This window comes from Acartia tonsa, chromosome 4, assembly GCF_053477335.1.
Source record: "Acartia tonsa isolate MP-2025a chromosome 4, ASM5347733v1, whole genome shotgun sequence".
NCBI lineage: Eukaryota > Metazoa > Arthropoda > Copepoda > Calanoida > Acartiidae > Acartia > Acartia tonsa.
The window spans coordinates 52,012,513-52,036,633 of NC_137263.1; the positions used below are offsets into that span (position 1 = coordinate 52,012,513).

At 36.3% G+C, this 24,121-nt stretch overlaps 2 protein-coding genes across 3 annotated transcripts; both read left to right on the plus strand.

Moving 5' to 3' along the window:
- The first annotated feature begins 991 nt into the window (after positions 1 to 991).
- On the plus strand, positions 992 to 11,223 carry LOC145317708 (ATP-dependent RNA helicase DDX24). The gene is made up of 12 exons (XM_080158926.1): positions 992 to 1,917; positions 2,370 to 2,443; positions 2,770 to 3,240; positions 4,234 to 4,304; positions 4,761 to 4,862; positions 5,524 to 5,684; positions 6,786 to 6,976; positions 7,362 to 7,460; positions 8,096 to 8,224; positions 9,273 to 9,506; positions 10,075 to 10,182; positions 10,883 to 11,223. The coding sequence occupies exons 1-12, from the start codon at positions 996 to 998 to the stop codon at positions 11,174 to 11,176; spliced, it is 2,856 nt and encodes a 951-aa protein (XP_080015052.1). The 5' UTR covers positions 992 to 995; the 3' UTR covers positions 11,177 to 11,223.
- A 39-nt stretch (positions 11,224 to 11,262) lies between these two features.
- On the plus strand, positions 11,263 to 22,808 carry ValRS (Valyl-tRNA synthetase). Of its 2 annotated transcripts, XR_013879070.1 has the most exons (15): positions 11,263 to 11,439; positions 11,921 to 11,998; positions 12,729 to 12,946; positions 13,271 to 13,694; positions 14,242 to 14,378; positions 14,858 to 15,158; positions 15,485 to 15,690; positions 15,820 to 16,945; positions 17,329 to 17,424; positions 17,737 to 17,933; positions 18,319 to 18,457; positions 20,647 to 20,757; positions 21,275 to 21,398; positions 22,153 to 22,322; positions 22,664 to 22,808. XR_013879070.1 is itself a non-coding variant. In XM_080158924.1 (14 exons), exons 1-14 carry the CDS (start codon positions 11,263 to 11,265, stop codon positions 22,260 to 22,262), a joined length of 3,444 nt encoding a protein of 1,147 aa, XP_080015050.1. In that variant the 3' UTR covers positions 22,263 to 22,808. The 2 variants fall into 2 exon arrangements, 1 of the variants encoding a protein (XP_080015050.1); XM_080158924.1 differs by having other exon boundaries at positions 22,153 to 22,808.
- Positions 22,809 to 24,121: the final 1,313 nt, after the last annotated feature.

Genomic DNA, 24,121 nt, shown 5'->3' on the forward strand with positions numbered 1-24,121 from the left:
TGTTAACGATGGGCAGTGGAATTTAAGTGTGGGGGGGGGGGGGTCGAATAACTCATTGATTGCGCGTAAACTGCAAGCATTCCTCCTTTTTTTTATTTATATTATGAAATTAATGACTATTTTCAGACAAAATGGACTCTGAAGCAAAGGCGAAGGGGACAACTATTAAGTTATTAAATGCTGGAAACAAACACAAGTTGGATAATTACGACACAGTACCAACTCTGAAAAAGAGGAAAAAGAACAACCTTGATAAAAATGAAAATAAAGATGAAAATTCTGCAACGCCAGTGAAAGCCAACACAGATGAAGTGACCAATGAAAGAAAGAAAAACAAAAAGAAGAAAAAGAATAAAAAAATCAAGGATGATAAGAAAATAGAAAGCGCTAAAACAGAGGAGAAAAAAGCAGAGTGTGAGAAAGAAAACAAAATCGAAAATATTAACAAGAAAAAGAAACATAAAAAGAAGTATAAGAAACCCATAATTAACTTGGATGTTATCGCAGAATTTTTAAAGAAGAAGGAGGCTGATTCTAATGCTGTTGAAGCGGATTCCAAGACAGACGAAGCAAAGGACAAAAATAAGAGTGATGAAGTTCAGAACAAAAATAAAAAAGCAAAGAAGGCAAAGGCCAAAAAGAATACGGAAAAAGTAACGTAAAGTGACGACAAATATTTCCCTGTCAATATATCCACATATATCCTTTATCCATTATAATAATACACGTCAATTTTTGTTGATTTTTAATGGCTTCTGAAAGAGAATAAATGGCAGTTCCCATTGCATTTTATCAATGAATATGGCCCTTAAACAAACTTTTGGGCCCAAAGGGTATTTTTATGCATTTAAATCTAGTGTTAATTTCTTCCACTAATTAAAAAAAAATACTTTGCTTTCTCGTCATTTCTATGGCTTTGGGGACTTTCAAAATTTGCAAGCCATCCTCCTTTTTTTTTATTTATATTAATAATTGTTATATTACTTTCAGATAAAATGGTCTACGAGGCGAAGGGGAAGTGGAAAACCATTAAGTTGCCCAAGTCTCAATCCAAACATAACTCTTTGTGCAAGGGGATAGAAGTTCTAGACAACTATGTACTACAGACTGGAAACAAACGCAAGCCAGAAATACTGGAGGCACCACCAACTCAGATAAAGAAGAAAAAGAACACCTTTGAGGAAAATGAAGATAAAGATGAAAATGAAAATTGTGCCACACCGGGTAAATATGTCCTTGCCAATGGTAACCAGAACAAGAAAGAAGATTCAGTTGCTGTGACTAAAGGAAAGAAAGGAAATAAGAATAGAAATAAAAATAATATCAAGGACGCTAAGACAGATGAAAAGAAAGTAGAGAGTGAGAAAGAAAACAAAAACGAAAATAATAAAAAGAAAAAGAAACATAAAAAGAAGGAAAAGAAACCCATAATTAACTTGGATGTTATCGCAGAATTTTTAAAGAAGAAGGAGGCTGGTTCTACTGTTGTAGAAGCTGATTCTAATGTTGTAAAAGCTGGTTCTAATGTTGTAGAAGCTGATTCTACCACAGAAGAACCAAAGAATGAAGAAGTTAAGAACAAACATAAAACCGATAAAGTTAATAAAGCAGGAAAGGTGAAGGCTGAAAATAAAACAGAGAAGGTTAAGGTCAATAAGAATACAGAGAAGGTTAAGGTCAATAAGAATACAGAGGAAAAGGATAAAGATGAATCAGAAGTTGAGGACGAAACAGAAGAAGTTGCGGATGAAAATAAAATCGAAGAAGTTAATGACGAGAAGGATAAGAATAAGGATCTTGATATGTCTGAATGGAAGAAATTGCATGTTTGTGATGAAATTATCGAGGCCTTGAGGGTAAAGGGATTTTCTAAGCCTACAGAAATTCAGAAGCTTGCCCTTCCATCTGCATTGAGTGGTGAGTTTCCATATTTATAAAGGGCTCAAGACGAATTGGGGGGGGGGGGGGGGTCTAATAGAGGTATGATGTTGAATAGACCTTCAAAATCCCATGGTTTGTCAAATGCCTTATTTATTTTGATTTTTTTTACATAAAAACGCGTAACATACCTATAGCTTAACAAAACCAAATAATAAGTTTCGGATCATGGAAAGAAAAGAAAGTAGCGGTTTTCGTCGTATTTATACAGTGGCTTTTGATAGGTTATTTTAGGTGAGGTAAATGTTGATGATTGCCCCGTAGGGTTAGAGCCCCCCCCCCCCCCCCCCCACCACACACACAGGGGCTAGAAATAGGAATAAAGCTACTGTGAAAATACGACTAAATCCGCTACTTCGTTATCTTTCCATGATCTAAGTTTCTATCCTACGTCTTTTAAATTATATCAACCTATTTCTAAAATGCTTCAGGTGTGAAGGATATAGTCGGGGCCGCAGAAACAGGATCTGGTAAAACTCTGGTGTTTGCAATTCCAATGATCCAGGTAGATATATTATTATTACTTTAGGTTAGGTTATATTGGGTCCTGGGTATCCCCGCAGGGTTAGGGATCTATTTTTTTTTCTTGCCACGGACTAATAACTTATGATAATGGAAATGCCTCGTCTCTAATTAGACGCACTACATTACCATGCGCATAAAGAACTTCTAGTATAAGTGCGTGTAATCAAAGGGTTGGTTTTCTGTATGTCGTTTGTGTCAATGCACTTTATTAGCAAGACTGGGTTCAGATATTAATTAAAATTGACCTCGTTCCAATGCTCATTTGTTATCCAGGTTATCACTTTTAATTCAAAATAACACTTTCAGGGCATTCTAAAGGCAAGACGGAGAGAGCTGGAAGGAGTAGAAAGCGAAGATGAAACAGAGAAAATGGAGTATGAGAATGATCAAGAATCAGATCAGGAAAATGAGGATGATGAGCAAAATGACGAATCCGAAACAGATGATGAAGAAGATATTGACCCTATTGAAACCCATGAAGAAATAAAAAAAAGGCTGCAGAGAGAGAAATTAAAGAAGAAGCTAGATAAGGAATCGGGAAAGTTTAGGGATATGCCACTGGACATGCCCATTAACAGCAAACATTTTCTGGATATGTATGGTCGACCTGTTGCCATGCCTGATGATCAGGCCCTCAGTGACAGTGAGGACACGGTTCCTCAGCCAGTTATCAAGAAGAATCAAGTTGGAAAAGAAGTTCATTTTAATTCCAAATTGAGCGGCCTGATTATGACACCCACAAGAGAATTGGCTGTTCAAATTAGAGATCATATTAAGGTGAATTTTATTTGCAGAAAGATGCAACGATTACTCAAGGGGGGGAGGCGGGAGTTTGTACAGTTATAGGAAATGAATATTCAGTATCAAATTTTGGCCTGGCCGTTTGGGCTTTTTTTTATAGTTATCAACCTAATTCTTTTTGTAAACTCTCTTATATGATTGGATCTACCTGTAAAACTTTGAAAATTGAATTTTGGGACTTTCCTTCTAGAGGCTAGTGGGGCAAAAGGCCCCGCCAAACACTAAAATTTTAAGTTAAGAGCTTATTTTTTAAGATATTGAGCTGATTTTTTTAATGGAAGCTTTTATTGCATAAATGAGAAGATTAGCCATTCCATATTTCTTTTTTGCACTTTACCTCTAGGGGCTTGTTAGCTAAAAACTTATAAATTTTGTATTTGGGGGGGTTGTTTTACCCTAAAAGACCCTAGAAGTAAAGTGCAAAAATGAAATATGGAATGGCTAATCAACTCATCTATGTAATAATAGGTTCCAATAAAAAAAATCAGCTCGATATCTTTAAAAATAAGCTCATAACTTAAAATTTTAGTGCTTGGGGAGGTCTTTTGCCCCACTAGCCCCTAGAGGGAAAGTCCCAAAATTCCATTTTCAAAATTTTACAGGTAGATCCAATCATATAAGATAGCTTAAAAAAGAATTAGGTTGATAACTATAAAAACAGGCCCAAACGGCCAGGGCAAAATTTGGTACTGAATTTTCATTTCCTATAACTGTACAAACTTACTCCCCCCCCCCCCCCCTTACTGACATTTTATATGAAATTGATAACGAAAGATAAAGTTGAACTATGAAAAGACTTTCATTTAACCGAAAAGACTAGCGGCTCCTCACCTAAATGCCTCAAAGGATACCTAAGTAAAGGGGGGGGGGGGGAAGGTGGGATTGACCCTCCAATTCACATTTTGATTTGAAAAAAAAATTTATTTTTATTCAGATTTTTCTTTTTGTTTAATTCCATTATTATTTTAGGAAATTCTCACAATGACAAACATTACCATTGCTGTAATTGTTGGAGGCATGTCTGCTGAAAAACAGCTCAGGTAATTTTGTCGACATTAATAAAAAGGCAAAATTTCTTGCATATTACCTAATGGAAATAGAATATAAGTGGATATTATGGCAGGGGGAAAATTGTCGTCAATGTCGCATGCTAACATGGAACTAAATTAATGGTTAGTTCGTTCATTTACTTGGAGGGGATGGTCAAAGGGATTGAATATGGTTATTTTAGCCCGCTGCGAGTTTCGAATTGGAGAACTTGAAAAATCTGGGTTAACATCAAAGTAATAATATATCCATTGGCATATCTTATCCAATATCTGTTTTGATGTCATCGGTGGAGAAATAGTCTCAAAAATATGATGAAATGTCTTAACTATTTTCCTCAAAGCCACAGATTGCAATTAAAAGTTAATTTTAATGAATTGAAATCATCAGTATATTTTTTATCACTCAGTGAAGTTAAGTCAATGATGTCAATAAACTTATTTCTTTAGGTTGCTAAAACGTTGTCCAGACATAGTGGTTGGAACTCCGGGCAGAATTTGGGAGCTTTACAAGGAGGGAGTGCCCCACCTACAAAATATTCAAAACATCAGGTAGGTTCAGCTAATCAATTATCCTTATAATGAAGTAACAGGATGTTTGTTTTTACCGAAGGATTTCGCTAACCGCTGAACCGGTCGGGTTCTCCTTTACAGTGTAGCTTCTCATAGTTCCCGGAAAGGTTAATAGCTATTTTAGAGGAGTGTAAGAAAAATAAATAAATGAAGAATGGGTTTTGGGATTCACCTCCACCCTACTTAAGTGCTCCTAGAGGCCTCTAGGGGGCGTATCCGCTAGTAATAAAGTAAAGGATCTCTGTCTTACCGTAGAATCTCGCTAAACGCTGAAACGAAATGGTTCTTCTTTAAAGTGTAGCTTTTAATAGGTTCTGTGTAGGTTTAGAACTATTTTTTTGTGAAGGTTTCCAGTTCTAATGAGCATCCAAATGCAATTTACTGTGTCTGTCGGTCTATTAGTCATGCTACAAAATACAACTATTGAAAATATAAAAATACGTGAGGAAGGTTTTGTAATTTTTTCTCCCAATATTTTTCTATTCTTGATTATAACAATTACTCTTAATATTTCCTCGCTATATTCTAATCCTTAATTTTCTGTGCTTCGCTACTTGTGGATGTTGTCATCCTTGTTTGTTTAGTGTTAAAGAGTAATTTTTCATAAAAACTAATCCTGTTACAAGTTATTTATCTCTAGATATTTCGCCATCGATGAGACAGACAGAATGGGTGAGAAGGGACATTTTGCTGATCTGGAGCATCTGCTCGAGGTCTTGAGCACCAGCAAGAGGAAAATGCAAAGATTTGTCATGTCTGCCACTCTGTCTCTGGTTCATAAGAAACCTTTTTATAAAAATAGTAAGTACTCCTTACAATCTTTCTCTACTTTCTCGTATTCTATTCGCCAATTTTAGCAGCAAAGCTACTTTATAATTCCAAATGTCCGTCCGTCTGTCAGTCCGTAATTAATGAATTGGGGGAAATGTGATTTTCTCGGCTCCTCTAAAAGATAGAAAGCTAAAACTTCTTGTCAACATTCTCATCAAAATGGAGCATAATCAAGTATAAAATATCCATAGCGGTCAGACTGCATTTAAACAGCTTTTTAGCTGCTTTTACTTTTTACAAAAGATTTTCTCGGCTCTTATATATGACACATACATGCTATTGTCAATATTCCCTTCATTATGTACCATAATTAGGTATAAAAATTTATCAAAGTCTGACTGCTTTTAAGCAGCCTTTCTTTTTACATCTTTCAAAGACAGAAACCTTATTTTTTAAGGTTTCGTGATTTAAGTTTTTTACATATTCGCTCTCTTTCTTTTCTTTGTTATGATAAAAGATAATCTGCTCTATAACTCACTTTGTCCGTTTGTCTATTTCACAATAGATTTTGTGCTTCGCTACTTATGGATGTGTCATCCTTGTTTTTATTATGAAATGTAAATATTGCCCCCTAGCGGCCTCCTGATGCACTTGAAGGGGGAGGGGGGAGCCGACCCTCCACGTTCAAGTTTAGTAGGTATTAAAAGAGAAAATAAAAAAGTTTTGGTGATATCCTACTCTTTGACAGACTGAGACATCTTGTACTTCCATATAGAGATTAATTCAGGGTATATTTTCAAAATTGACCCTGCTGAGGGGGGGGGGGGAATAAAAAATAAGTGGTTGGAGGGAAAAAAATGTAAAAATTAAGAAAACTGAAAACATTTTTTCCATTCCCCCCCCCCCCCCCCCCCCTCCTTGGTGAAAAAAAACTAAAAAAAATGTGTGGTAGGAGGGATAAAATAAATAAAATGTAGAGTTCTATAAATATTTTTTCATTTTCCCCCCTACTTGGTGAGAAAAAACTAGGGGGAGGGGGGGGGGGGGGTAGAAAAATTGTAGCCGGGGAAAAAAAATCTTGTGCAGAATATACACCCCTCTGGATTAATTCTTAATTATTCTTTCTTTCAGAGGTGACAAAGCAGTTGACGGCTAAACAAAAGTTAAAGCAGCTTATGGAATTCGCTGGCATTGGTCAGGAAAGAAAGATTGTCGACATCACCCTGGGGGCTAAAACAGCTGATAAACTGCGTGAGAGTGTTATCCATTGTGATGTGGCCGACAAAGATTTCTACCTCTACTATTTTGTCACACATTATAAGGTTTGTGTTTTTATGTAAACTAGCGGCTACTCATCGACTTTAAAACTTTGAAAGCTTTTTACTTTATAAAAATCTTGATTAGGTACACGAATTTTTAAATAAACGATTTAGTCCACAGTGGGGACTATTTTGTTTACCATAATTTCGAGTTTTCAAGAGGGGGGCCGGGGGGGAAGTTTTGACACATATGCGTATTCGTAAACAGTGAGTATAGGCTTTATCTTTTATCTTTGGACTAAGAAATTTCAGATGATTTGAAATTGTATAATTTGGCAAGAAAAGGCAAAATCGAACTGACCAAAAAAAAATGTTCCTTGTTAGCAACCTGAATTGACGACAATTTTTCCACTGTCATAATATCCATTATATTTTATATTCATTGTAGGGGCGTACCATTGCTTTCTGTAACAGCATCGAAGCAGTCAAGAGATTGGCTTCTGTGTTCCGGCTACTAGAAGTTAAAACATTTCCCTTACACGCCAAGGTAATATTTTAGAGCTACTCTATTATTTGCTTTGTCCAACGTGTCTTTCCTAAAGAGGAAATTGCGATTTTTTTGGCTGTTGTCATAGATGGAGGGCTGAATTTAAAGATTTTGGTCCAGTGATCATCTACTCTATGTCTCATTTCCGTAAAACTGCCTTAAATGCTCTAAAAAATCTTATTTCTGTATATTTTTGGAATACTAGTGATTGAGCTAGAAGCATCTAGGGGCTTCATATTCGAAGGGGAAGAGATCGACAGAACAAAGCCAAAAACCGTACCATTATTTTAATCTAAAAGTAATATATAATAAAGCAATCACATGACATATGTGAAGCTTTCCTAAAATGGAGAAGCCAATCGATTTAGTAGTATGGATATCTTAAGCTAAAGACAAATAACCTACTTGATTATGTATTAGGATTAGGATATTTAATATTTTTCTTATCTAGTTGTTATTAGAAACATTAGATTTCTGTAGCAAAGATTCGGCTGACCCGTTGACATTTCCTATGTTCGTCTGTTTTCCAATTAGTAGGTTATTTTAGTTAATCAATGAGCTTCGCTACTAAAGAATGCTGCCATCATGACCTTGTTATTATGTTGAAGTGAAATAAATGTTGACTTCTGTATCAGATGCACCAGAGGGCCAGGTTGAAGAACCTGGACGCATTTGTTGCCGAAGAAAATTGCCTGCTGATAGCTACAGATGTTGCCGCTAGGGGTCTGGATATACCAAACATCGACCATATTATTCATTATCAGGTAAATATTCATAAAGATCTTCATATGATATTTTAAGCTACAATGTTTCAGGGCTCTAATGTAATACTAATAAGACAATGGCCGATAAATTTACGTACATACCAACGATGATTCATAAAATTACCCCTACTGTAGATAACCATGAGTAAGGGGGGGGGGGGGGGGGGTTAATGCAACCTTCTCGTAATCAGTGAGCAAATGACACTTAGAATTCGAATTTCCATCTAAAACTTTGCATGAGTAATCCTTGGTAGGTCTATTTTTCCTAAATCGAAAAAAAAAGTTGGAAAAGTAGCGGCTAACGGCTTGCGGCTCAGCCGTTAAGCCATTTTCTTGGATATCTATACTGCAAATTAGTCACGAAACCTATCTCCACATAATACTCTTTTCCACTCCAAAACGCTATCAAACGGTTCTAGACGGTAGCTGTTAGTACTAGAAGTTTTAAAAATGGTTATTGCTATCATTTAACATGAATTAAACCAAAAATATGTTTTAAAAAGTTGATTCCTACGTAATTGATGATGAATTTACCCTGAAAATAGGCAAAAAACGGCTTAACGGCTGAGCCGCCAGCCGTTACTTTTCCAACTTTTTGTTCGATTTAGGGAAAATAGACCTACCAAGGATTACTCATGCAAAAGTTTAGATTGAAATTCGAATTCTAAGTGCCATTTGCTCACTGATTACGAGATGGTTGTATTACCCCCCCCCCCCTTTAGACGTTTGGACACTCAACTTAATGAACCAACCAATTAAATTTCAATACAAGTCCTCAAAGTTGTTAAGCTATCTAATAAGGAATGTTATTGTAAAACATTAGGGACTAGTGTAATAAACTGCCCAATGACCCCTCCTTTCCTGAGAATGTTTGTATAAGAAAGAATGGTCCCTTAACAATCCAGAGCCAATGTCACTGAAACCAAAAGCGGACCACAAACAATCTATGTTGATAACCCAGAAATATCTAATTAAAAATATATTGGTAAAAATAAAATAAAAATAATACAAAATCTAGCTGTGTCACCATAAAACTTTATTTTTCTAGGCGCCTCGAACCTGTGAGGGCTACATCCATCGATCCGGCAGAACAGCCAGAGCCCATAACACTGGTATCTCTGTCCTTTTCCTGGATCCTAAAGAGGTTCAGTACTACAAGAGGATCAGAGATACTCTGAAGAGAACTGAGGACCTGCCAATGTTTCCAGTGGATCAAGTCATTTTCAAGGCTACTTCAGAAAGAGTTAGGTGTGCCCAAAGACTGGATAAATTGATGCACAAGGTTTGTTATTTTATTTATTTTTATGTGGATGGGGGGGGGGGGGGGGGGGGTTACAACTCAGTCACTAAAGAGATATCTAATCTAAGTGATCTAAACCAAAAAGCTGCTATCTTTTCTTGCAAATGAATAACAGTTGCATGTTAATATTTTTCAAAATACCAGTGTTTGAATGTTTCATGTTTTTAATTGAGTTAGAAAACCGAAATAATCCGTTTTTTAATCATCTTTTAAGTTTTAACATCAACTGCATGGAGAAGTCATATGAGTTTGTACTATAAAAATGTTGAGACAAAAATATAAAAACTGATCTTCCTAATACATGTATATCATAGAGTGATCAACACAGTTTAATTGGATGTTACATCAGAATTTTAGTTCTCTAATAAAGTGATACTTGCAGCGAGCTAAAATAATATTTCCTCCCATACACCCCTTTTACCCCATCCCCTCCCCTCTTACTGGATGAACGAACTGACCAATAAGTGATGTCCATATTAGCAACCTAAATTGACGACAATTTTTCGCTTGTCATATTATCCACGTGTTTTCTATATTCATTATTTTCTAGGTGAAGAAAGCGAAGAGGGAAGAGGCGTGGTACAATGAGAATGCTGTCAAGGCCGGACTTGTCGTGACCGACAGCGAGTCAGAGGATGAATTGGATAAATGGGAAAAGGTCAGTAGATTTTTCTTTTCCTTATATAAAACTAACATGATCTCTGTGTGTGTGTGTGTGTGTGTGTGTACACCTACGAATTTAGCTAACCGCTGAACCGATATGGTTCTACTCTACAGCGTACCTTCTCATTGGCCCTGTGAAGGTTTATAGCTACTTTTAAAACTCCTTCAAGTGCGACAAGAGGCCATTAAGGGCGTATTCGTACTCACCCAATAATAACTCAATTGACTCATAGGAAGCTTAACTAAACTCTGTAAATGCAGGGGTGTATATTCTACATGGGATCCCCTGCTCAGGGAAGGGGGGGGGGGGAGGGGAAATAAAAAATAAGTGGGAAAAAATGTAAAAATTAAGAAAACTGAAAACATTTTTTCCATTTCCCCCTCCTCCTTGGTGAAAAAAACTAAAAAAATGTTTGGTAGGAGGGATAAAATAAATAAAATATAGAGTTCTTTAAATATTTTTCCCTTTTCCCTCCTACTTGGTAAGAAAAAACTAGGGGGGAAAAAAAAAAAATTGTAGCCGGGGAAAAAAAATCTTTTGCAGAATATACACCCATGTATAAATAAATACCATATTGGTCCATCGGGTAATAAAATCTTTCGCTGCACACGACATACAGAAAGACATCCCGTTTTTAAAGAAATAATAACATTTAAAACTATTCTATCCCTCTGGATAATTTTTTTATATTTAGGAAGATGCATATGACTCCGTGCAAAACGCTCTGGAAGAAACCAAAGAGGAAATGAAGTATCTTCTGAACAGAACAATCTACAGAGTCAATCCTTCCAAATATCCATCTCAAAGAGGAGCTGTCCAGATGAAGAACACGCCTGTTGTCGCCCAGAACGCTGCCATCGAAGCACTCGACTTAGACTTGGACAAAAACAGACAGGCGATGAAAGAGTTGGCGGCGAGGCAGAAGAAGTTTAGGAAGTTACGGCAGGAACAAATGAAGGAAAGGGCGAAGGAAAAAAGAAATTTTTGAAAACCATTTTTTATGTATTTTTTTGAATAAAAATTTATTCTTTCAGATATTTGTAAATATTAGTTTTCTTGTTTTGATTACATAAAATGGGTGAGGACGGTGGGGGTGCTCCTGTTGTAAAATCCGCCAAGCAGTTGGAAAAAGAGGCGAAAAAGGCGGCTGAAAAAGCTGCCAAGCTAGAAAAGTTCAAGGCCAAGAAGGAGCAGAGTGCTGCCAAAACCAAAGATGCAGCTGCAGCTGGGGAACCTAAAGCTGCCAAGAAGGTAAAATTTTGAATAGTTTTTTTCAGGGAACTAATGGCATAAATTGGTGTACATCTCCAATGCTGATACACAAAATTATTCATTCTTTACAATTTTTGGTTGAAACGTTACGACACTCTTCTAAAAAAACTAACCAATCAAAATATACATAATGAAAGTTGTTAGGTCAATGAATAACGTTATTATAAAACTCTTGGGACTAATGTAATAAACAGCCCATTGTCCCCTCCTTCCCTTAGTTTATATACACATAGAATGAATAATATAGTAATAAATATTTGATCCCTAATTGGGTCAATAGGAGAACAGTTTAGAAGCAATCTGACCATATTATTGGCCAGGAAGTTTTCAATTTGGCGCGAATCTGTAGGTTAGGGGCTGTGACTGACACCATCCAATGAAGATATAGTTTTAAGAAATGTTTTTAACAAATGAGTGGGAAATAACTATTATTTAATTTTGATTATTTATTTGTATTAAGGAAAAAGTGAAAAAAGAAGAGAAAGTAGCTGCAGAATATAAAAGTAATACAAAGCCTGGAGATAAGAAAGACACACAGGTAAAATAAATAAATCATGCACAATTTTTCTGAAAAGCTATGTTTAATTGTAGATAAGATCGCAAATGACCATATGATTATAAATAAATATAAACAAGGATGACAACATCCATTAAAGCGTAGCTCTGAAACGGTAAGACGGACGAACATTAACTCCTGTAGAGTGCCAGAACTGAATATACAAAATAATAATATATAAGTTTTGACAAAATTAAACGTAAATTTGATGCAAAATTCTGTTTTAGGACATATTGACATTTTTAGGATTTGATTATAGAGATGCTTTGCTCATAATATTGTACTTTATTGTAATTGGAATCAGTAATCCAAAAATCACATCAATCGGATGATTTTATCACATAAAAACTTTTTGTTAAAAAGTTAAAAAACAACATATTTAAAATGGACTTACGGACATTCTGGTAACGATTAATGAGTTGCTACGCTTTCTAAATCGTACCTAACTACTATAGGAATCATCATGCAAAGTTGGAAATCGATAGGACAATTCTAACATGCCTAAATTATCGAAAAAAGCTATCCGTTACGGACGGACGTACTGACCGACCCTAATTATAGAAAATCTTCGCTTTTAAAAAGAGAGAGCGATTTGCAATTAAAGGGATGGTGTAGAGTTTTTAGTTAGATAAATTACAAACCGGGTTAAGTACAACTATTATTTTCCTGGTTTAAATCCTGACCCATGACAAGTAGATCCTTAATTGTTTAGTGTCCACTTCCTGATGCCTACAGTCCTAGGTATGTTGAGGCTGCCTGGTATTCCTGGTGGGAAAAGTCGGGCTTTTTCAAGCCAGAATACGGCAGGAAGAATATCAAGGATGTCCCGGAGGAGGGGGTCTTCATGATGGTTATTCCCCCGCCCAATGTTACAGGAAAACTTCATCTTGGTCATGCATTGACTAACAGTGTTGAAGATGCTATCACAAGGTATATAGAATTTTTTGTCAAATGATAATCAATGAACTCAAATAGGTATTCAAATATATACAAACTATTAGATTCGATTGAACATTGATTGCAACAATCTGAAAGTCAAGAACAAATTTAGTAAAGTCATAAATACCAGGCTTAGACATTCCAGATATTAATGGGTGCGTTCGGTTCTAATTTTAATTGAACTAAGGCTATGTGGCAGCTGAAATTTGCCCTGATCGAGTTTTAAGATGACAACATTTTTTACATTATCATACAATCTTAGAATTTAATTTATTTGCCAATTAGATCTAAATACCCTTTTTTTTGTTAATTTAGATATCAGAGACAGACTGGTAAAATGACACTATGGAACCCAGGCTGCGACCATGCCGGTATTGCCACCCAGGTGGTTGTTGAGAAGAAGCTGGCGCGCGAACAGGGCATCGGCCGCCACGACCTGGGCCGCGAGAAGTTTGTCGCCAAAGTGTGGGAGTGGAAGGAGGACTACGGCGGTCAGATTTACAACCAGCTGCGCTCCCTCGGCTCCAGCGTGGACTGGGACCGTGCCTGTTTCACCATGGACCCCAAGATGGTGAAGGCGGTGACGGAGGCGTTTGTGCGCATGCACGAGGACGGGACCATCTACAGGTCCAACAGGCTGGTCAACTGGTCCTGTACCTTGCGTTCAGCCATCTCCGACATTGAAGTGGAGAAGGTGGAGCTACCTGGACGCACACTTCTCTCTGTACCTGGATACAAGGCATGGCTGCATATTTATATGTACACTGGCAAAGATTAAGGCTTATTTGAGTTTAAATTTGAAAGCTTCACTATTATATATAAATACGTATAATATTACCTAAGTATTAAAATAACTGTTAATATGTTTTTATTTTAATAACGGCATTTTTTTACCTTTTCTGTCAACTCTTATAACGAAACAGTAGTCAACTAAAAGGTTTTATGTCGTTCAAGCGCAAGAAACTTATTTTGCCGTTTTTTGCTCAATCATTTTGGCAGATCTATTTAGGTACTAGGTCCCATGGATACAGGATATACGTGGATATATTGTCGGCAATTTAGCTTGCTAATTTTGATCTCATTTAATGGTTAGTTCAACCATCCGGTAAAAGGGGAGGGAATGGGCTGGGTTATAGGTGTGGGATGGGGGCTATCGTTATTTGAGCCAGCTTTGAGCATCACCTCATCAAAGTTTATGAAAATCTTGTGCAACATCCAAGTAAAAATATATCGATTGGAGGGTCTATCCTGAAGTACCATAAGTAAATATTCGCCATTGAAATTAGGACAAGGTGGAATTCGGTGTGATCGTGTCCTTCGCGTACAAGGTGGAGGGTAGCAACGAGGAGATAGTTGTGGCCACTACGCGTCTGGAGACCATGCTTGGTGACACAGCTGTAGCTGTTCATCCGGAGGACCCAAGGTAAGATCACTTACTACGCCTTTAGAAACAAAATACGTTTGGACTTTACCATTACTTGAAGATTTATGTTTGAAAAAATAAAGATGATCAAAGTAGATTTTTATTAGACGTCCCATTCTCAAATGTGTGCAAAAAAATGCAAACCTTTTTAAGTTGAAATTTCGCAGCTTGTGTTAATATAGAAAAAAACATACTATTAGAACCGCTATAACTTCTTGTTTTTGGAAATATAAGAACCATTCCTGTGCTACGTATAGTTTAGGAGATAAGTTATAAAATGTCCCTACTGAGATTAAAATAGAGTATACAAATAACGCGTACATTTTAAAAATGCCTACTCACAAAAAATTTACTTTGAATTAAGAAGTAACTTTGAAATGAAATGTAAGTTTACAATTTTCTTTTTGTGTCAAAGAACAATTGTGAGAATTCAGAAAAGCACTAAGATTTAAAGAGAAATATAAAATCCTTTTTTTCAGGTACAAACATCTGCATGGAAAATTCGTGACCCATCCCTTTATTGAGGGGCGCCGCCTGCCCATTGTCCAAGACACTTTTGTGGAGCGGGACTTTGGAACCGGCGCGGTTAAAATCACCCCAGCTCACGACCCTAACGATTACGAGTGCGGCAAGCGCTGCGACCTGAAATTTATTAATATATTCACGGATGACGGTCTTGTTGCGGAGGGCTGCGGCGTGTTCAGTGGGATGAAGCGGTTTGATGCTAGAAAGGCGGTCCAGGAGGAGCTAACCAAGCTTGGACTTTACAGAGAAACAAAAGTAGGTTTTCTTATGTTATCAAAACACCTTGTTATATTTTTAGATTTTAACTCTTTAGCAATTTTTCATTTTTAAAATGTGAAATAGATATCTGTCCCATCGTATTATAGACCGCTTTCTGTTGATATTAAATAATCATTATTTTTTTTTGTATTAGTGGAAAATTGTCTGTAAAACAGTAATACGATGCTGTGCATGATTTTTTAGTATGGCTAAGAACTGGTTCCAATCCAGCGGATACAAACCGGTTTCGAATCCATACTCGAAAAATCTAGCCAGGTCAAATTATATTTGAAAATTATGCCCCTAAAAATAAAGTATTGCAGGATAACCCCATGGTGGTGCCAGTGTGTACAAGAAGCAAGGACATTATAGAGCCCATCATCAAGCCCCAGTGGTATGTCAAGTGTGACGACATGGCCAAGAAAGCCATGGAGGCCGTGGACTCTGGAGAACTGAGGATTATACCTGACTCACACAAGAAAACCTGGAATTATTGGATGGAGGGTATGAGGGACTGGTGTATTTCTAGGTAGGAAAAACTATTTGGACAAAACTTTCAATATATTTAATCCTTTAGGTAATCCATACAATATATTATATACCCCAATTAATTCTTGATATTTGATCATGAGATCTAGCAAATATATTTCCTTTGCAGGCAACTGTGGTGGGGCCACCGAATTCCAGCCTACAAGGTTTCTGTGAAAGGTCAGCCACCCGCAGACGAAGAAATCTGGGTGTCCGGCAGGACAGACGAAGAGGCTGCTAGGAAGGCGGCCGCCCAGCTGAAGGTCAAGGAAAGCGACATTGTCCTCGAGCAGGATCCGGATGTGCTGGACACATGGTTCTCTTCGGGATTGTTCCCCTTCAGTGTCCTGGGCTGGCCGGATAAGACCGACGAAATGGATGTATTTTATCCTGGCACCTTACTTGAAACAGGACATGATATCATCTTTTTCTGGGTGGCTAGAATGGTCTTTTTTGGACAGAAATTGTTAGGTAAACTTCCCTTCAAGACAGTTTTCCTCCACGCCATGGTGCGTGATGCACACGGACGCAAAATGTCCAAATCACTGGGTAACACAATCGATCCTATGGATGTTATCTTCGGTGTGTCGCTAGAAAATCTACATGCCGCGCTGATGACCGGCAACCTTGACCCGCGCGAGCTGGAGAAGGCCAAGGCTGGTCAGAAACAAGATTATCCGAACGGCATTCCCGAGTGCGGCACCGATGCCCTCCGCTTTGCCCTGTGTGCCTACACAGCACAGGGTCGTGATATCAACCTGGATGTTTTGCGTGTCCAGGGGTACAGATTCTTCTGTAACAAGCTGTGGAACGCTACAAAATTTGCACTCATGTACTTGGGATCTGACTATCGGCCAGAAAAGGGTCTTGTTGAAAAGCTTTTCAAAGGTGAAATATCATCTGGCAAGGGTGATGCATTTAGGCCGCTACCCGCCAACAAGGCTGACCTTACCAGCGACGCTGGTCTGGACATGCTGAACAGTGTGGTGCAGGGCACCAGCTATTTGTCCGGCATGAAGCCAACCTCTACAGACGTCAAGGCAGCGGATATGGTTGGTGAATCTCCTAGCTATTGGAAGTACCAGGCTCTGTGCAGGTGGTACCATCGTGTCAACTCACTGAGTGCAGAGGAAAAGAAGAAGCTGCCTGCTGGCCAGGGAATTATCAATCAGAGACCTTCTGAGCTGAAGCCCAAGGACAGGTGGATCCTCTCGAGGCTGGCATATGCTGTGGAAAATGTCCACCTAGGATTCCAGGTTACAATTTTATTACTATTTTCAACAGAAGCAACAAAAGTTAGTTTTATGCCTTTTTGAATTCTCATTCTGTATAAAGAAGAACATTTTTGTATGCTGTGTATGCTTGCTCAGTATTTACCTCCCCATTTAACATAAAACGGGGGGGGGGGGGGGGGGGAGGCGAAATTCAGTAGAGTATACTTAGCTTAAGGGGTTTTTAATAGAGCTAAAAGAATTGCTCTTTTGCTAGCTTGTAAGATTCAGGAAACAATTTTTTAATGTTTAAGGGTTTTAATGTCGTTACATGCAATTATAGTAATATTTTATTATTTCAAAAAAGTATCATGAAAAATACCTAATCTTTTTTGTTGTTGTATTTTATACTTTTCCTTATTTCGCAGACGTACAACTTCCCACAGGCCACAACAGCCCTGTACAACTTCTGGTTGTATGAACTCTGTGATGTTTACCTGGAATATCTCAAACCTATTTTCCAGGTTATAAATATTTTCAAAATAAACAAGGATGACAACGTCCATAAAAGCAAACCTCAACAAACTAGAAAGACAAACAAGCTAAAATTAACAAATATGATTTTTATGAAAAACTTAAATTATAAGCATTTTTTTGATGATGTTGTTTTTACATAAGTATATTTTTTTGATAAAAGTGTATAATTAGAAAAAGGGGTGATTATTTGTAATAATGTAAACAGTTTAATTTACAGCATTTGATGATTTTTTGCCGAGTTATTTTATTGAACTTTTGAACTCAACAAAACACTTGATAACATTGCTGTGTTTGTCCAGGGTACCGACGCTGGTGCCATCCTGACCGCCCGCCACGTACTCTACATGTGTTTGGACGGTGGACTCCGCCTTATCTCACCGTTCATGCCCTTCATCTCCGAGGAGTTGTACCAGAGGCTGCCCAGATGGTCTCCGCAAGGAGAACCTCCATCAGTCACTGTCACACCCTTCCCTAGACTATCAGACTATGCTTTCAGGTAAGATTTAAGGATTGGCGGCAGCTGCAGCTATGCAGCTGGTTTACTTTCTTTTAAGAGGAATTAAAATGGCAGATGCTAGACTCTGGAAATAGATTTATTATTACTTTTAGCTGGCTAGAATAACCATTCCAACCTTTTATCCACCACATTTACCCCACCCCCTTCTCTTCTACTAGATGAACGAACTGAATAAATGATGTCAATGTTAGGAACCTATGCATATTGACGACAATTGTTCCCCTGTCCCCTATCCAAGTATATTCTATAGGTATTCATTGCTCTAATTATTTGTAGAAGTACGTTTATTTTTATCTACTCTAGTATTTTCTAGGTCTCCAATACAGTCAAATTCACCCTTAGTAGAAATGTATTTTAATTCTAGGAACGTGGACGTAGAGGAAGAAGTGAAGTTTGTTCAGAAGGTTGCGAGTGTGGTCAGATCTACCAGGGCTGACTATAATCTTCCTAATAAAACCAAAACAGAATTATACCTTCAAGTATTCTGTGAAACCTCAGCTCAGGTTGGTATCTAAGCTTTTATCGCACCGGATTATAGACAGTTTTTGGGCCCGGGCCAACAAAAATGGTAGGGTAAGGCGGGGGAAGTTTCGGTAAGGGGCTATTTTCGGTAATTTCGACCTACCTTCATTAAATGACATTTTTCTCCATGTTCCTTTCAAATGACAGAAAAAAACATAAAAGCAAATTTGTTCCTTATTAAATTGCCTACAAAAAAGTATAAATTAATTTTTTGTGAGATGAATATTAAGGGTACTTATTGGGTCTCAAAGTCGGACGAAAATTTTTTTTTTTCAAAAATTTTTTAGTAGGTGTGTAAAGATCGACGTACACAAAAATTGGTAAGACCTAGAGCTGATCCGTAAAAACCTTTTGAACTAAGAATTGCCCGCTCTTTCCAAATCTGTTGAGAGCTTTAAAATCGGGGTAATATTTTTTTCAAAAATGACCAAAGTTGGCGCCGGGGGAAATTTCGGTAATTTCAAAAGTAATTAAAATTCAACTTTTAAGGTCATGTTTTCATGTTTTCTTTTGTCAAATCTATTATTCCATATAGACTTTTTAAGAATTAGGCCTAAAAATGAATAGAACAGATAAAAAACAAAACAAAAATTAATTTTATTTTTTGAAGCAAAGGGGACTATCCACGAACGAGAGCACATGATTCTAAGTACCTTCCAGCATTGATCCTAAGTATTTTCTTTCAGAATATAATAGGTCACCATATATCATTAATGTATTGATGAGAAAATTTATGTTTCACCATATTTTTTTTAGGTATTTTAATTGATTTTGAAAACTTTTATGAAGCTAATTCTTTTATTAAAATGGATATTTGATGATATATGCGAATACTCGTGTTATATAGATTGTAAAATAATCCATACTAGCATTAATTTAAACATACATATGAGATATAGTAAATGTGCTTTTAACTTTTTTTATTTTTTTTCATTTGACAACATGGACAATTAAAGACACCCCGAACTCAACAAAACGTTTGATAGAATTTTGACTACAAAACCTGAACATTTTTTTACTTTTCTTCAACTTGAAGTGGTGAAACATAAATTTTCTCGTCAATATATTAATTATTAATGGTGAACTATTATATTCTGAAAGAAAATACTTAGGATCAATGCTGGAAGGTACTTAGAATCACGTGCTCTTGTTCGTGGATAGTCCTCTTTTGCGAGGAAAAAATCAAAATTTCTGGTCCTTTGAAAAAAAATATTTTTGACTTAGGAGGAATAGTCCGATCTTTATGAATTTTTTTGTGGTTAATCCCAATAACCTATACCTACTAATTATGGTTTATTACGCTTGTTTGGTCGTTTGGCCTTTTTTCATCGATTTTTTTAAGGTTAAAATGTAGTCAAGATTTTTTGCAAAGATGACACTTTTGCTTCAAATTCGATTATTGAGGTCAATTTTTAATCAATTTTCATGTTTTTTGGTCTAAATCTATAGTCCAATGTGAGCTTTTTTAGGATCAGGCCTAAAAAGTAATAAAATACGTTTTTTTCTTATATTAATTTTAAGTTTTTAAAAAAAAAAATTTCGAAAAAAAAATCGAAAATTCGTGTCTTTCAAAAAAATTCATTTTTAACATAGAAGGAATAGTCCGATCATTATGAAAATTTTTGTGGATAATCCCTATAACCTATACTAATTATGATTATTTATGTTCGACTGGCCGTTTGGCCGTTTTTCATCGATTTTTTTAGGTTGAAAAAAATTACCGAAAATTCCCCCGCTGGTGGGGAATTTTCGGTAACTTTTTTGCGGTCAATTTCGGCAAACTTCTAAAAGTCCTAGGATAACGTCCTTTTAGGACCTGATAGTCCTTTCCATAAGCTTTCTACCGGTCTTGGTTTCATTTGAAAATATTAATATTTACCCCATTTTTTTCAAAAAAAAAACGAAAAAATACCGAAATTTCCCCCCCCCCCTTACCCTATTAATTTAAATTTTCATATTCGTTGAAAATTATGTGTAAGACGATGCTGTACATGAATTTTCAGTATGGCTGACAATCGGTTCTAATCCAGCGGATATAAATCGGTTTCAAAGACAACCAAAGTTAAGCTTCCCTTTTATATAATACAAGTCAATTATAATCTTTCTTGAATACATTAAATACTTGGATTTTGTGCTTGGAACTTTTATCAATAAATAATATCTATTTCAGGTGTTGCGCAAGTATGACTCTGCCATTGAGACGCTGGCAACCTGCTCCAAGGTGGTGGTCACAAATACTCCGCCCCCGTCGGGTTGCGCCATCCTAACCATCTCAGACAAGGTAGGAGGAGGACATTGGGCTGTTTATTACACTAGTCCCTAAAGTGTTATAATGACAACGTTTAAACCACTAATTGTAATCTACAGAAATGTTAATTTTGTGTATCAGAATTGGTGACGGTCATTGTCTTATCCCCTTAGGTCCCTGAATATTTGCCTGTATAGGTATGGAGTCTTTTAACTCCATATTTTTTTATTTACGCTCCTCCGTTTAAGTACAAAAAACTATGTGAAGAACTCAACCGGTTCAATTCATAATAGAACACTAACCGTTGCGCCCCTAGCATCTAGTGACTCTGTTTTCAAATGAGTAAAATGTGGACGAAAAAAATAGCCTTAAACCATCCCAAAGACTTAAATCTAAAAATAAAATAGCCAAAAACAATCCTTGAACCTGAGTAAAGCTTCAGAACTTTATTCGTTCACTTCAGTAGTTACCAAATGCTTCAGACAAAAATATCTTACTACTTTATCTGATTTTAAACATTTGAAAATAATCGTTCTTGTTTATTTTTAAGGTGTCCGCCCACTTGAACCTGAAAGGCCTGGTGGACCCTGCCAAGGAGAAGGAGAAGCTGGAGAAGAAGAAGGTGACCCTGGAGGCCCAGGTGGATAAGCTCAAGAAATTAACTGCTGTCAAAGGTAATAAATAAATTCAGGGAGGTCTGCCAATAAGTGCCTAAGTAATCGAGCTCCTTTCTCATTTGGAAATAAATTGAAAAGTAATTTTTCTACATAGTTTATTTGGTTAGGATAGGGTATATTGCTTACTAGGTAGTCCCGCATGGTTAGGGAACCCGGAGGAGTTTGTTATAGGGAAATAACTACTTCAAAAATAACTTTACTAAGACAACTTGTTTTGTTTTGAATTTGAACAAAAAATTTGATTGTTAGAAAAAGTGGAGGCAAAGTATTTTTAACATTGAGTCACGGATTCTTTCCTTCTGCCTCTTACAGACCAATAAATGTAATAAGTGTAGATGTATAACCCAGACAACTATTTGGATCTAGTGTTGGGGACCTTTTTTGTTTGCTAGCTAATTGCTTTATGCTCCCTTGTAGCGAATTTGGCTGTGTTATTATTTTCGACGCTATTGGCTGATATTCGAGAAGACCCAATTGATAGTCGATAAGGGATCCACGGGTTGGGGACATAAGTTATCTATCCCCTTCCCCCTCTATTGTTTTGCTTTAATGAACATTGAACAACCAACCCAATTGGTAGCTTCGGTACTGTAAATAATTTTATTTTAGAATGAATCTATTATTACTTGAATCTTACTTAGATTATCATGATAAAGTAAAACTTGTAGCTGGCTAAAATAACCATCTTTTCCCCCATCCCCTCCCCTCCTAATGAATGAACGAACTGACCAATAAATGATGTCCATTTTAGACACCAAGATGCCTGAGGAGGTGATGAAGAGTAACGAGGAGAAGCTTGCCCAGAGCATCATTGAAATTACAAGACTTGTCGATGCTATGAAGGTTCTTGATACTCTATAGATTAAATTAGCCTTTTAGAATTGGAAATATTTATACATTGAGTTTTTTTTAATATGATTTGTTAAGAGTTCACAATAATATTTAGCTAGATTATTTACAAATAAACTTGTGAAAGATTGCAAGCTGCTAAACGGCTTAACATACTTTTTTATGTTCGAACATCACTGTAACCGACAATGAAAGGTTACTCATAATCTTGATCAGTATATGCTCAATATTACACAGCTGACATGAATGCGCTAAAAGGCCTATTTTACGCTTTTTTATTTTGCTATTTCCAATTATTTGCTGGCCTTTATATGCCGACTATAAATAACGATGTGCGAACATAGAATGTACGTTTGGCCGCTAGTAATAAAAAATGGATTCCAGCTACATATTTTACGGTGAACTCTTGACAGATCTAAACATCACCGAAAGAATAAATATTAAATATGTATAATTAAAATGAAACAATTGTTATCTTATTGTTATTTTTTATTTGTTTTTTATATTTATTTATCTAGCAAAATATGAAAGTCGAAAAATAAATGCTAAGTCACATTTTGATATTCTTTTTATTTGTGGTATCTTACATGACTCTGTAATTGACCTTAGTCTGTGAGTTAATACAGCTAATAAATATTATATTAGAAAAACCGACAAGAAACTTATCCTTATATTTTAGGAAAACTCAAAATACTTAAAATTGTCGGATTAGGATGAATTGTAGAGTAGCTTCGCTACTAGAAAGTACATCAACTAACTAACCATTATACTTAAATAGATGTATAATATACGTGGATATTATGACAGGGGGAAAATTGTCAAGGTAACTTGTTAACATAGTACTTATTTATCGGTCAGTTTGTTTATCAAGTAGGAGGGGATTAGGTATTGTTATATTAGCCAGATGCGAGCATCTCTTTATTAGATTACTTGAAAATTTGGTGCTACATCCAAGTAATAATATATATATATCCATTAACTTACTTGTAGATTGTATTATCTGTTTGAACAAAGAATAGAAATAGAAGAGTAGAAGAATATTCTGAACCCTTTTTTCGTCAAATCTAAGAGAGAACATTCCTAGCAGACAAAAGTATTGTTTACTTTCGACTCAAGCTGATGTGGATTCTTAAAAAATGATAGACTCGCTATTCGATAGTGAGGCAAAATTATTTTTGTGAAAAATCATCCAAAAGCACATTAAAAATCTACAAAAATTAAACAAAATCATATGTTAATAACCCTCTTAAGATTTTATTTCATTTTTGTAAATTTTTTTATTCGATTTTGGAGGATTTTTCACAAAAATAATTTTGCCTCACCAGCGAGTTGCCAGCCTAACTTTTTTTAAAGAATCCAACTTTGTTTCAAGCTTTCAAATTGTAAACGAAATTTTTGGGCAATTAATTAGTTTTTACACATTTGCGGAAACAGTGAGTATAGGCTTTATCTTTGGTCTAAGAGGATAGGTTATTAGGGATAAAATCATTCTCATATGATAAATTTTCCCAAGTTTTAAGATTTTTTGGATAAGCCTCCAAGTTCAGAAGCTGCAGGTCTCCAGGTGGTATCTGGACAGGTAAAAATAAAAATTAAATTTTTGTTGAAGAGTTAGAGGTCAACATATAAAAGAAAATATGCATCTTTTATCTTTGCCTTCAAAGAGGGGGGGGGGGTGAATGAAAAAACTCGAGATACTAATTTTAGCCTAATAATTAAGAATCCGAATCCGCTATAAAAAACGGATGTGTCCACTTTCTAACTAGTCCATGGTCAGATTGTTAAGGGGGGTGGGTGAAAAATATCCGCCAACCTATTAAAATAGATGTATCAATGGATATAGGATACATTTTGTGGATATATTGACAGGG

What these genes read in the sequence shown, in the direction of transcription:
- LOC145317708 (XM_080158926.1), top strand. Translation starts at nt 996, where the DNA reads ATGGTCTACGAGGCGAAGGGGAAGTGGAAAACCATTAAGTTGCCCAAG. An exon ending in CATTTCCCTTACACGCCAAG is followed by an intron (nt 7,461 to 8,095) that starts GTAATATTTTAG and finishes CTTCTGTATCAG; the next exon opens with ATGCACCAGAGGGCCAGGTT. An exon ending in TGGATAAATTGATGCACAAG is followed by an intron (nt 9,507 to 10,074) that starts GTTTGTTATTTT and finishes ATTATTTTCTAG; the next exon opens with GTGAAGAAAGCGAAGAGGGA.
- ValRS (XM_080158924.1), top strand. Translation starts at nt 11,263, where the DNA reads ATGGGTGAGGACGGTGGGGGTGCTCCTGTTGTAAAATCCGCCAAGCAG. An exon ending in GTTGAAGATGCTATCACAAG is followed by an intron (nt 12,947 to 13,270) that starts GTATATAGAATT and finishes TTGTTAATTTAG; the next exon opens with ATATCAGAGACAGACTGGTA. An exon ending in TCCTAACCATCTCAGACAAG is followed by an intron (nt 20,758 to 21,274) that starts GTAGGAGGAGGA and finishes TTTATTTTTAAG; the next exon opens with GTGTCCGCCCACTTGAACCT.